Here is a 13406-nt window from a genome sequence, read left to right on the forward strand (position 1 = left end):
TTTCTTCCCCCTCTCCCTTCGTCTTCTTCTCCTTCTCACCCTCTCTCTCACCGGAGCCCCAATCCACGGAGAACCGGGGAGCCTTGCAATCTCTGATGGTATGTTATGTTTCCAAACAAACTTAGCTGTTATCTCTTGTTTGCTTTGTAGTCCAATCTTCACAAGCTCACAATTGCTGTAGAGTATGTTCATCCCGCAGGAGGTATTCACAATACAAGATAATCCACACAAAACATCCATAAAAAACACCAAGTCGAAGAGCACTGAGCTGCAGCATGTGAATGCGCGGCCATCTCATAGCATTAAGTTTAATATAGTTATTCTCTTTCAGTGTAGTACATCTTGACGTCAAATATATCCCCAAATATTTAACTTTGTTCGTAACTTGAATTTTCAATAGGTCTGCCAGCTCTTCTCTTTGTCTTAACAACATGTTCTTTGTCAGAATCTTTGTTTTGTCTTTATTTATTTTCAAGCCAGCCATCTCACCATACATCTCTATCTTTTCCAATAGTTTTAAAGCTGTCTCTAGAGGATCTTCCAAAATAAAAACCAAGTCGTCTGCAAAGGCTTGCAATTTAAATTCCTCCTTTTTAACTTTCATTCCTTTTATGTTTGTATCCTCTCTAATATTTCTATTTAACACTTCCAAAGTCAATATAAATAACAAAGGAGATAATGGGCATCCTTGTCTTGTACCTTTTTTAATATTGATAGAATCTGTAAATTCTCCATCTATCATTACTTTTGCCGTTTGCTTATAATATATGGCTTCTATTGCTTGGATAAATTTTCTAGCAAAGCCCATCTGTTCCAATAATAATAACATAAATCTCCAATTCACATTATCAAATGCCTTTTGGGCATCTAAGAATATCAAAGCCATTTGTTTTTCAGGGTGCGCCTCGTAATATTCCAATGTGTCCAGGATTACCCTCATATTGTCTTTAATTTGTCTCTTTGGTAAAAATCCATTCTGATCAGGGTGAATAAAGTTGTTTAAGTATTTTTAAGCCTCTCTGCCAAGATTGAAGCAAAGATTTTATAATCTGCATTCAATAAGGAAATAGGTCTATAGTTCTTAATTTGTAATGGGTCAACCCCTTCTTTTGGGATAAGTGTAATATAAGCTTCTGACCATGTTTTAGGTATTTTCTTGTTTATCATAACTTCATTCATGACTTCTAACAGTGAAGTGCTCAACGATTCTTGTAATGTTTTATAAAATTCTGCCGGGATACCATCTGGTCCTGGTGCTTTTCCATTGTTCTGTCTGTTAAGTGCTTCAGTTAGTTCCATCATTGTTATAGCACTTTCTAACATTTTCCCAGTTTCATCAGGTATCTTAGGTAGATTAGCATTTTGTAAATACTGTTTAATTTTTTCCTCATCAAGATCCTCCTGTTTATATAATTGTCCATAGAAGTCTCAAATAATTGCCTTTTTCTCTTTATTACCATAACAAATTTGACCTTGATCGTCTATTAACTGTAATATTTTCCTTGATTCTTTCTCTTTTCTCAATTTATATGCTAACCATCTACCTGGCCTATTTGCATCTTCAAAATAGTTCTGTTTAGCACTTCTAATTTTTTGTGCCAGTTCTTCTTTCTCTACTTGATCCATTTTATGTTTGATTATATCCATTTTGAGTTTAATATCTTTTTTCTGTGGCATTTTCTGTAATTCTTTTTCCAGTTTTTTATGGTCATCTTCTAGAGCTTTAATCATTTGCCTCTTCTTAATGTTCTTTTTCTTTGTATAGTCTATTATTAATCCTCTTGCATATGCCTTCATTGTATCCCAAACATTCTGTATTGAAGTATCTTCTTTTTGTTTTCATTAAAGAAGAAGGCCAATTCTTTTTCCATCCATTGTGTAAAGTTTTTTCCTTTAAAATAGTATTGTTTAATGTCCATCTAGATCTTTTTTGTCCTTTCCATTTAATTGTCATTGGATTATGGTCTGCCCATGTACTTGTTTCAATATTTATTTCTTGAATATTGGATAATAATTCTGTTGATGTCCAAATCATATCTATTCTGGACCATGATAAATGTCTATTGGAATAAAAAGTATATTGTTGAATTTTAGCATTTCTTTCTCTCCATATATCTTTTAAGTTTAATTCATCTGTCATTTTAAAAAAGGATTTAGGGAGAATCTTCCTATTTTGTCGTGTTGCTTTTGCTGTATAGTCCAGTTTATTGTCTACAATTCCATTGAAATCTCCCATCATAAGTATATTAACATAGTCCAGTTCAATTATTTTCATGTGTAATTTTTTATAGAATTCTTCTTGTTTATCATTCAGGGCATAAATTGCAACCAAGAGCGTTTTTGTATTATTATCCACTATTTCAACCATTAATACTCTTCCATCTTCATCAGTATAAATCAGTTTTGCTGGAATGGTTTCTCTAATGTACAAAACCACTCCTCTTTTCTTACAGTGAGTCAGAGAAGTAAATATTTTCCCTAATTTTGATCGTGCCAGTAATTGTTCGTGTTGTTTTTTAATGTGTACTTCTTGTAGACAAATTATATCAAATTTTAGCTTCTCTAATTTGTGAAAAGTTTTTCTTCTTTTGGTAGCTGAATTCAGTCTATTTATATTCATGGAAATCAGTTTTTTTTCCTCCATGGTTATGCTTTATATTTAGGTCTAACAGCTCTCGTGGATCTTACTTCACGTTGTTCTTTGGTCTCCACTTGTCCACCTATTGCGCCTTCTTCTTTTCCCGTTCCCATTTGGTCCTCTTCAAATTCAGTTAAGATGTTCTCTTTTTCTATCTCCATTTCTCTTCTTTCGAAAAATTCCTTGTAGAATGTTTCTGCTTTCTCAATTGAATCAATTCTATGTCTCTGTTCTTGCCATGTAAACATTAATCCTTCTGGAATCAGCCATCTATAATTCACCTCTTTTTTCAATAGTATTTTGGTCAAAAATCGATATTCTCTTCTAATCTCTCTCACTTTTCTGGGTACTTGTTTTAAAACCACAATCTCTTTGTCTTTGTATTTCAACACCTTCTCTCTTGCCACTTGTAATATTTGAGTTTTAATAGTTTTTTTGGTGAATCTGACATGGACCTCTCTTGGTAGTTGGTTCCTCATCGCATATCTTGTGAAGACTCGATATATCTCATCTACCCCATCCATCATCTTTTCCTCTGTTATTTCCAAGGCTCCAGCCAAGATTTCAATCATTACAGCAGCCAAATTCTGTCCTTTTTCTTCCTCAATATTTTGGAATCTAAGGTAAAATTCTGACCTGTCCATCTCCCACTTCAACATCCCACTTTTTTCTTGTTCAACCGTTGTTAATCTGCTATCAATATTTCCAATTGTGTCATCTCTTTGCTTATCTTTCTCTTCTATTTTTTGGATTCTCTCATCATGTTTCACCATCATTTGTTGAACATTTTCAAATTTTTCATCAATCTTCCCAATTCTTTGGTCAATACTCTCCATTCTTTGTTCCATACTCATTTTTAGTTCTTGTATTCCTTGCATAACCGTCGTTAAATCCACTTGTGCTTTATCTTGCTTCGCCATTATTGAAAGTCGTCCTCCAGTTGATGGGGAGACAGGAGCAGAAGTTGAAATGCCCAAAGGTAAAATTTTCTTACTCATTAGCTCAGAATCTTCCAGCTCTTTTAATCCAATTAATAAGGTAGCCAATTGTAATCCAATTAGGAAAAAAGAAAACACCAAAAAGAAAAAAAACCAGTAAAAAATAAAAAGCCCAAAATTAGAAAAGAGAAATTCTTCAGGTTCTTCAAGACCTTAATCCAGTTGTGAAATACTCAATTATAATTCAAAAGTAAAAATTAAAATTAAGGAGAAAAAAAGACAAAATAAAACCCAACAATATTAAAAAATAATAAGCAAAGAAAAAGAAAAAAAAGGAGTTCTTCAGGTTCTTCCCACCTTAATCCAATTAAAAGACCTCAAAAAATGGAAAATAGCCATAAAAATAAGTCAAAAGTAGAAATAAAGAGGCAAATATCCCAATAAAAAAAATAAAAACGAAAAACAAATATTCTGAGGCTTCTCCTTTAAAAAAAATAAAAATGAGCTAAAATAAAAAATAAGTATACCAATATTACAAAATACTGTGGAGTTGGAGGGGAGGGATAAACCAGTTAATAAAAAAAAAAAAAAAAGCACACACTGCCTTTTATTTATCCAAGGCTCTTATTTGGCTTCTCCACAAATTTCAAGGCCAAGCTTCAAATATTCAATTGATAATAGAAGTCCCAAAGAGCACCTGTATAAACATCCTCCAGTGCTCTTCCCTCTATCTTATCACTTCTAGTAACCTTGAAAATATTTTTTTTTCCCAGCTCTCAACTTCAAATAAAATATTTTCAAGCCTCTAGTTGGCAGTGTTGCAAAATTTCTTAGAACCTCTCCCCCTTCTTTCCCCCTAAAAAAAGCCTTTAAAAAAAAGAAAAAGTATATATATATATATATATATATATATATATATATATATATATATATATATATATATATATATATATATATATATGGATCTTTGGTTATTCGGGTTTCTCCCGCGTAGATTCAAAGTATCTATCCCACTCGCCATCTTCAGGCTGGTGCTGCTAGTGCCAGTGCAAGCAGTGTGTGACGGAGCTGCCATATATACAAGTGGTGGGGATGGTGTGCTGGGCTGGTAGGCGTGCTGCAGCCTCTTGATTGGTTGATGGAGTTGATGTCACATCAACTCCATCAAGGCTCACCAACTCCACCCCCACCACTGATAATAGAGATGCAGGTCACCACATCTTCTATAACAGCTAAAGGAACCTGAAAACAGATCCACATACAAATAGAACCTCAGAAAACAAATTATATATATATATATATATATATATATATATATATATATATATATATATATATATATATATATATATATATATATATAAGATACTAAAAGGAGCCTCTATTTTATATAATATAAACAGTCAAAAAGGGGAAAAGAGAGCAAGTAAATATAAAAGAAAAAACCAGTCTGATTAACTAGATCGCAATAGAAGTTCAATGAAGAGGGAAAAAAAGTAAAAATAAAAAGCCAAGCCTAACTTTGACATTCTTAAAGAAAAAATCACCGCTAAGTCAAATTTTGTCAAGAATTTTACAGATTTCTTCTCATTTTAGGGTGTCCTTAAGTCCCAAGTAAAAAAAAAGATCCTCACCAGCCGATACACTTTCTCTTTCTGTCTCTTCCTTCCGGAGCTGTCCCAACTTCAGGAGCTTAATGGCTGCCTCTCCGCCGATGGTAAAAGGGCTTCTTCTGGATCAGCCAGGGACTTGCAATGTCCCTGGGATCTACAGAACGCGCCCCTTACTGTCACCGTCTCTACGGGACGGTTTAGGTCCGTTAGGACCGACCAGGAGCCGAGATATCAGCTGCGATCTCGGAGCCCCGAGATTGAAGCTGTATCGCAGCGACGAAGCTCCGCCTTCTCCAAGTCTGTGTCTGTCTTGTTGAGTTGCAGAACCAAACCAGACAGTTATAGAGGTGCAGATGACAGACTCAAAAATTCCTCTGTAAAACTGTATCAGCAGCTCATGCTTTCCCATTCCAAAGTGAATAGAAGATATGACAAACAATTCTTAAACATGAAATATATATTCATGTTTAAGAATTATTTGTCAATAATTCTCAATTCTCAAGCCCCATTAGGATCAAACTCCAGCTTGTGGGCAACATGAGTCTGCAATAGTGCTTTCTAACCACTGCAACACCAGTGCTCTTGTTAAGGAAAGAAGACAGGTGTGGCTTAGAAGCCTCAAAGACAGCTTGTCTGGTACAAGGTCTTGGAAAATATACAGAAGTACAAGCAGAAGAGGCTATGACTCTCTTTAGATCCTTGTGATATATAACATAAATATTCCTGTAAAATATAAGGCCATAGGAACGCCATATTTAGCCTTCAGATGAAACGAGATAGTTTACTGGAATATTAAGTCAGATTTATATAATATTCTCTGTTTTTACAATAACAATCCATTTTTCACATTGCAAGAACCTAGCTTTGCGGGTCATATAAAAACTGTTTGCAGGTCACGCTATCCAGTGTCAAGTTAAAAATAATGGAAAATGTCTCCCACCTCCTTACCATATGGAGTGGGATTCCAGCCTTTGCAAACACTTCCCAATAAACAGGCTTTGAATTTGTTCATATGTCTTCTGTCATCTTGATTAATATCACAATCCTGGTGGGTATATCGAGGGCAGAGGTGTCAAACACAAGGCCCGTGGGCCAGATGTGGTTGGATCTGGCCTGTGGGGCTGTTCTGGAAAATGTAAGAGGCCAGCCCACATCACTTTGGCCCAGTCTATCCAATGTGAAGAGGAAACATTGGGCCAGTGTGGCTTCGACCTGGTCTACCCAGTGCAAAGAGGAAAAATGCCAGTAGTTTGGGGAGTGGCGTCAAGCTGGCTACGGCCACCCAGTTGGCACCCACATCCACGCAGTCAGCCATGCCCGCCCAGTGCCCAAGGTCAACCACAGCCCTGATGTGGCCCTCAATGAAGTTGAGTTTGACATCCCTGATCTGGGGTGTAAAGTGAGAAGAATCACCCTGAAATAAAGAGTGTCATAAACAGAGACGTGTTAAAGTTGTCCCCTGGAGACCTGAAGTGTATTGTTTTCCTTCTCACCTGTATGGGTGGTATGCCTCAATCTTGGGTTCTCTACCAGAGGCCTGCGAGATTGAGGGTTCTGTGTAGGATTTTAGCTGCTCCTAACACTGCATTCTTCTAAACAGACAGCTCTGAAGTTTTTCCTAGAATCTGTTGGAGCTATTCTCCCAGTTTAGGAGTCTCAGGCCTAATGTATTATTTAATTGATTCATGAATAAATAAATATGTATTCATCTATCCATCCTTGAAGCTTTACACCAATGAAAAATGCTAAATTCAGGTTTAGTCCAAAAGCTTGGGATACAAAACCTCTGGTCCCAATGACTGACCAAGATTGGATCATGCAACATTATCCTGGGACACCTATATTCACCTTCATTTATCTGACTTTCTTAAAAATATGATTTTCCATTCATAGCCAAGTGAATATCTGCTTCTTAATGTTATATGTACTTTTTAATCACTTTCTTTTCAGTTGCATTGGTTTGTAAAATGTCTAATAAATTCTCTGAAAATTTCATCTCTAATTATATTGCTGCTACATAAAAATGGTTTATATTTTGTAAAAACTGGTAACTTTGCTCTCCATCTTGTGGCTATTTGAAATGATACAGACTAAACGATAAGACGGCTTTGTAAGCTGAGAGAAACCATTATCTATGGTACATTAAGGATTAATCGACCAGAAATTCAGGATATTACACTGGACACAGCTGATGCCAGGTGTTATTTTGTTTCCTGAAAAATCTATATTTCATAAAGAACAAAAATAACAGATGGCTTCAGAAGTCTATGACAGTCTATGAAGAAGAATAAAATAGGCTTAATGTAGTCAAGATGATTGATGTTTAAAATTCATGGCTCTTCACATTTATTTCCTGGACCATTAAAGAAATAAAAAAAAATAGTATTATATCTGACCTAGTTGTAGAAAATTTAAATATAGTCATATTTAAGTAGCAACATTAATAATTATTTGGACTTTAATCCATATCAATTTTTCATAAATTATATTTATATAATCAGCTAAGAAAATGGTAAAAGTAACTTTGAATTACTACCACTCTTTTTCTTATTTTCTTACATATGATTATTTGCATTATTTTTTTTAATAAAAGATGGACCTTCAGCTTCATTGATGTGGATAAAGCTTGCCATGAATTAATATGAGACTTAATCATGTTCTTCCCTGCCAAAATAAAAAATATATAACTAATTTGAATTTTCTGATTAACTCCTGGATTTGTTCAGAATCCAAATTAAAAATATTAGTTGGGTTGGATTTAAAACACTTTTTATTTATTTTATTTATTTTAAAATATCAAGAAGGAAATAAAAGACTACAGTAAAGGAACAGGTTTGACTGGTAATGTTCTGTAAAAAGCAGTCCATTACTCACTAAGTTTAGAGGTATGGATTAGTAGCCATAGCTTAAGTAGCTTAAGGATGCTGGAGATGGTCTCTGCTCTGGCGGTTCAAGTCTTAGCACTGCATAGCAGGATGAGTTCCTGTCACTTGCCTCAGCTTCTGTCCATCTAACAGTTTGAAAGCATATTCTATGCAAGTAGATAAATAGATACTGCTTCAGCAGGAAGCAGTTGGTGCTGTGTGTAGGCAGTCAGATTCCTGATGGCTCTGAACTGTCCCGGTTGCAGTGCCCATTTGTGAAGCAGCTCCAGGAAATGATGTGGCCTTGGGTGACCCTGGAGGAAGAACCCTTGTCTTTTCCTCTGGTGTGAAGCCAGCTTGCCTTCCTGCAGTGCACCTTGGGAAGTGTGCAAGCATGTCCTACAACAGGGCTGTTAACTTGGCAATCCAAACTATGTTTTGCACTTGCATTGTGGTCTCCTGACTATTGTAACAATGCTAGATAAAGGTAAAGGTTCCCCTTGCACATATGTGCTAGTCGTTTCCGGTTCTAGGGGGTAGTACTCATCTCTGTTACAAAGCGGAAGAATCAGCGCTGTCTGAAGATGTCTCCATGGTCTAAATGCCAAAGGTGCACAGAACACTGTTACCTTCCCACCAAAGTGGTCCCTATTTTTCTACTTGCATTTTAACATGCTTTCAAACTGCTAGGTTGGCAGAAGCTGGGACAAGTAATGGGAACTGACTCCATTACATGATACTAGGGATTCGAACTGCCAAACTGCCGGCCTTTCTGATCGACAAGCTCAGTATCTTAGCCACAATAATAATAATAACCTTACTAGGTAGCTAATTCCATGATTAAGCTACTGTAAACTGGTAAGAAGGTTTTCTTTTTTTCCCCTAACATTCAGTTAGGATCTGCTTTTCTGCAACTCAAATCTATTATACATGTCCTAGTCATGAAAAGACCTCTTGCATGATACCTTTTGCATAATGTCTTTTCAGTAATTGAAAGGCAGCATCACATTTCTCTTCAGTCTTTGCTTTTCAAGGCTAAGCATGCCCAATTACTTAAATTTCTCTTCATAAAACTTAATTTGTCCCTGATCATCTTCACTGCCTTTCTGAATCTGCTTATGTTTTTCTGAGTCCTTGAAAAATCCTTCTTAAAACCCAGAACTAAACAAAATACTCAAGACTTCATCTGATCAACGCAGTAGTTTAGTTTTTCTATGGTTTAAGAGGGAGGATTCTTACTAGTACCTTAAAGTCAGCTTTTTGAACAATTTCTTATTTCTTATCAAGAACTTATTTATATCTCACCTTTATTATTTTTATTATAATTCAAGTCAGTAAACACATATAATCTTCTTCATTAAATCAGGGCTTATCCATATGCCCAATTGCCCTGACAACCATCTTGGTTGGACAAAAAAGTGATAACACCACCCTGTTTTAATCCTATGTGCAACATCAAAGTGAACTCAAAACAGTTTTTGTTCCATTTCCAAACCACACTTATCCATGTTAGATCACCTCAAGCATTTTTGTCTATGTGGGTTAGTGCACTTCAGTTATATTACAAGACAAATCCATGATTTTTTTAAAAAAAACTTTCTAATTTTTCCTATGCTTTTTTCTTGTTTCTTTTTTAAAATGTGGTAAACCAAAGTATTTTTTTGCCAATAACCTAAGGAGGAAGGCTCATCACCTTTTTCTGATGCAGGATTTAAATTGGGTTGAGGTGGAAAAAGAGAGTAAGATAGGGTTTTTTTAAAAAAAAAAAAAAATAGAAATGCAGATTACATACAATATAAAATAGCTTACAATTATCTTATCAATTAACAATTGTAAAGTATTCAAAATTACTGTAGTTGTTGAAACCTTCTGTGATTGCCAGAAACCTTTTTGCTATTCAGCTATTTCTTCTTCAATGCTGTCTTTAAAGTCCTGTTTTCCCCCCCAAACAGTCACTTTGAGATCTGCCATATATTGCCCTGGGAGATGGAAATGCTCTGACATTACTTTGTCCTGTATTGTCTGTCACAGAAGACAATTGTCTTGTTTATCATCTTATCCTTTCTCTCTATGTGTCTCTGCTTTCAGTGTGTACAATATCTCTCCTACTTATTTTGCTTCTTTGCCTTCATGTATATGAAAAAAAAATCTATAAAGTGAATTTCCTTTGGGTTCTCCTTGGCTATAGTTTCCATTAAGCTTTAAGTCAAGGGTGTCAAACTCAAGACCTATGGGTCAGATCCGGCCCATGGGGTGCTTAGATCTGGCCTGCAGGCCCGCCTTGGAAACAACAAAGGACTGGCCCACAGTGCCAGCCTCCTGCAATCCTCTGCCAGCAAAAATGGAGCTCAGGGAGGCTGCACGCCTAGGCTCTGTTTTTACTGGCAGAGGGCTGCAGGTGGCCATTGCAGCTGAAAATGGAGCCTTGATGAGTGACGTTGAGCCGGCCATGCCCACCCTGGCCACGTCCCCCCAGCCCCCTGAGGTCAAACACAACCCTGATGCAGCCTTCAATGAAACCCTTAAACCCTTCAATGAAACACAGTTTGACACCCCTGCTTCAAGTTGTAAAATTGTAAAGCACAAGCTTTTTGGATATGGATAGGTATTTCAGCTTATTTATACTAAGTGTGCCCTACATGTGTCTCACATCTTATACCTTACAGGAGGTATTTTTAGTTTTCCAAATATTCTGTGCTTTATCTTACAGGAAATCAATGATGGAGACGTACAGGATCTGGTGAGAAAGTCAATTGGAAGATTAACAATTATTCGGCAGAGCTTTCCTGTACCACAGAACATCAGTCAGCGCTGTTTCCGTGGGAGCCACCGAATATCTTCATCACTTTGTGACCCAAAAGACCCTTTCTCTCAAAATATGGAGGTATCTTCTGATCCTATGCTATAATCATTACTTAGGTGGATGAGAAAAGCTTTTTATAATGAAATTTTTACCCATCTAATGCACTTAAGTAGACGTTCATAAACTCAAATATACAAATCAGGGGTAGGATGCTACCGGTTCTGCCCGGCTCTATAGAACTGGTAGCTCTGAAGAGCAACAGACACAGAACCAGTTCTGTGTTTGCTGCTGTTTGACCCGCACGCCCACCCAGGCTCTTACCTGTCCTTTATTTCCTGCTTTTTCAACCTCAGCTGCTTTGCGCGGCACAGCTTTTTCCTGAAAAAGCAGGAAAAAAGTGGCTTTTCAAATGCTGCGCGCCTGCACGCAGGGCTTTTCAGCTGTCCAGGAGGCACAGCTTAAGAGTTTTTACACGCGCACAGAACGTAGTCATCGAACCAGTAGTAACACTGGTTGAATCCCACCTGATACAAATGCATACATAAACACACACATACACTCCCCTGCACAGTCCATAATGAAATCACATATATTCACAGCTTTCTGGAGATCAATATCTGCTTTCATTTGTTTTGCAAATATCCTTTATCAGAAAACCTGCTCAAAAGGGCCAGACTTTTCAATTAAAATCAGATTTCTCATCCTGAGTGCCATTCAGCTGAAATCTCTACCCATATAATATTACATTAATGATGCCAGACTACAAGGGGAATTAATGAATAGAGATTTGTTCAAAACGATAAGTCATCTCAAGGTAAAAATTCCAAAATAAAACAAAGGAAACTCTTAACTCATATATTTTTTAAAATGTTTTGCTTTTTTTTTCCCTGCCAAAAAAGAGTTTTGCACACCATTCCACTTATTTCAGGCAATCTCAAACTTTTTTTTCCTGCAAAACGGATTAACACTTAGGTTAAGACTATCAGTGAATAGTTGGCCATTAACTGTTGTGAATTTATAGATTTTTGTAATCATAACAAGGATATTTTAAGGTGTTAGATGTTTTTACTACACTATTTAAAATATTTTATTTTTTATTCATTATTTCATAAGCTTAAGTAGATCTATGAAACTCAACATCTATAGTTGTTGTATAACTTTTGTCTAAACGATACACTTGTATTCTAAATATTTTGCTTTATATGGTAATCAAGAATGTTCAGGTCATTATAGTTGGGCAGTCCTGCCAAGAATTCCCAAATGAAGATTTGTTGAATGCAAAATATAATATATGGCGTTGTATATGATACATAACATGTTTTTCTGACATATTGGCAAAAAGTTTTGGCAAACAGCATGAGCCATTATTTCAATCTTTTCCAGCTGCACTGCCTCAAATCAAAGGATGGTGAAAGTTTCTTGCAGAGATAGGGGTATCAAAATTCCTAACTAGGTTTCAAAAATACTTTTGATGTTTTATGACCAACATCATGAAGAAGAAATAAATAAATAAATAAATAAACAAAGAAAGAAAGGAGGGAGGGAGGGAGGAAATATATTGATACTTGTCTTCACAACCTACTTCTTGGTAAGATAGAAAAATGTGGGATAGACAGCATCATCACCAGATCATTCAAACCAGCTGACAAACCTCATTCAGCATGTAGTCCTCAATGAAACTACATCTACATGAAGGGAATGGAACTTGGGCAGAGGGTTGGACTAGAAGACCTCCAAAGTCCCTTCCTACACTGTTATCTGATTGCTCTGTTCATTCTAAATCCTGAATTTAATTATCCTTTTTGCCAAATCTGTAGGAACAGTTTAAGGTTTAAAGTAGGTTGGAGACATAATCTTAGATTTGGGGGGATTCCACCAACACCTTTTCATATCTCTTTTGCCCTAACTACTCAATCTTAAGTATCCATTTCATTTCTCTCTTTTCTGTTGTGCATTCGCTAGACCTTGTCTGCTTCTAAATTCTGTATGTTTAGTAGTTATAACTACAGTATGATAGTATATATATTGAAAAACTATCTCTGCTGGCAGATCTTTTCAATGTGGTCAATATAGATGACCTATGACAAAACCATGTTCAGCTCACTGGCTAATAGTAGTTTCAGAAACCCAAGCAATGTAATCAAATATAGCCAAAGGAAATAGTCATCAGTCCTATCTTTAATCATGGCTAATTCCCACACTAAAAAAGAATAATTCTATAGATGGTTTTTTCCCCCCATCTGTCTCTTGAATGTTTGAAAAAGCAAATATAAAAAGTGATCAGTTCATTGGCTATTCCCATTCCATTCCATTATCCTCTTTCTTCTATTCTGAAACCTCTGAAAAAAAATGCATATTAAATCAATTGCTTTTTGCTGAATTATACAGGACATTAAGCAACCACTTTTGATTACATACAACCACAATAAATATAGGAAGCAGAATTCCAATTCCCCAAATATAATATGCTTTGAGGTTACTGTGATTAATACAGTATTCTAAAGTCACATGGAAAAAATTGAGATATAAAAATTAATGTAAAATAAATTA

At 35.9% G+C, this 13406-nt stretch overlaps 1 protein-coding gene across 1 annotated transcript in view; it reads left to right on the forward strand.

Moving 5' to 3' along the window:
- Positions 1-13406, forward strand: part of GRID2 (glutamate ionotropic receptor delta type subunit 2) — a 1056494-nt gene that overhangs the window by 681422 nt on the left and 361666 nt on the right. The window contains exon 6 of the mRNA XM_087962873.1: positions 10764-10937. Within this exon, the coding sequence (XP_087818999.1) occupies positions 10764-10937 (174 nt within the window). The remainder of the gene's footprint in view (positions 1-10763; positions 10938-13406) is intronic.

This window comes from Notechis scutatus, chromosome 4, assembly GCF_049901735.1.
Source record: "Notechis scutatus isolate UNSWTSFEM ecotype Mainland chromosome 4, rNotScu1.2, whole genome shotgun sequence".
In the NCBI taxonomy this organism is placed as follows: domain Eukaryota; kingdom Metazoa; phylum Chordata; class Lepidosauria; order Squamata; family Elapidae; genus Notechis; species Notechis scutatus.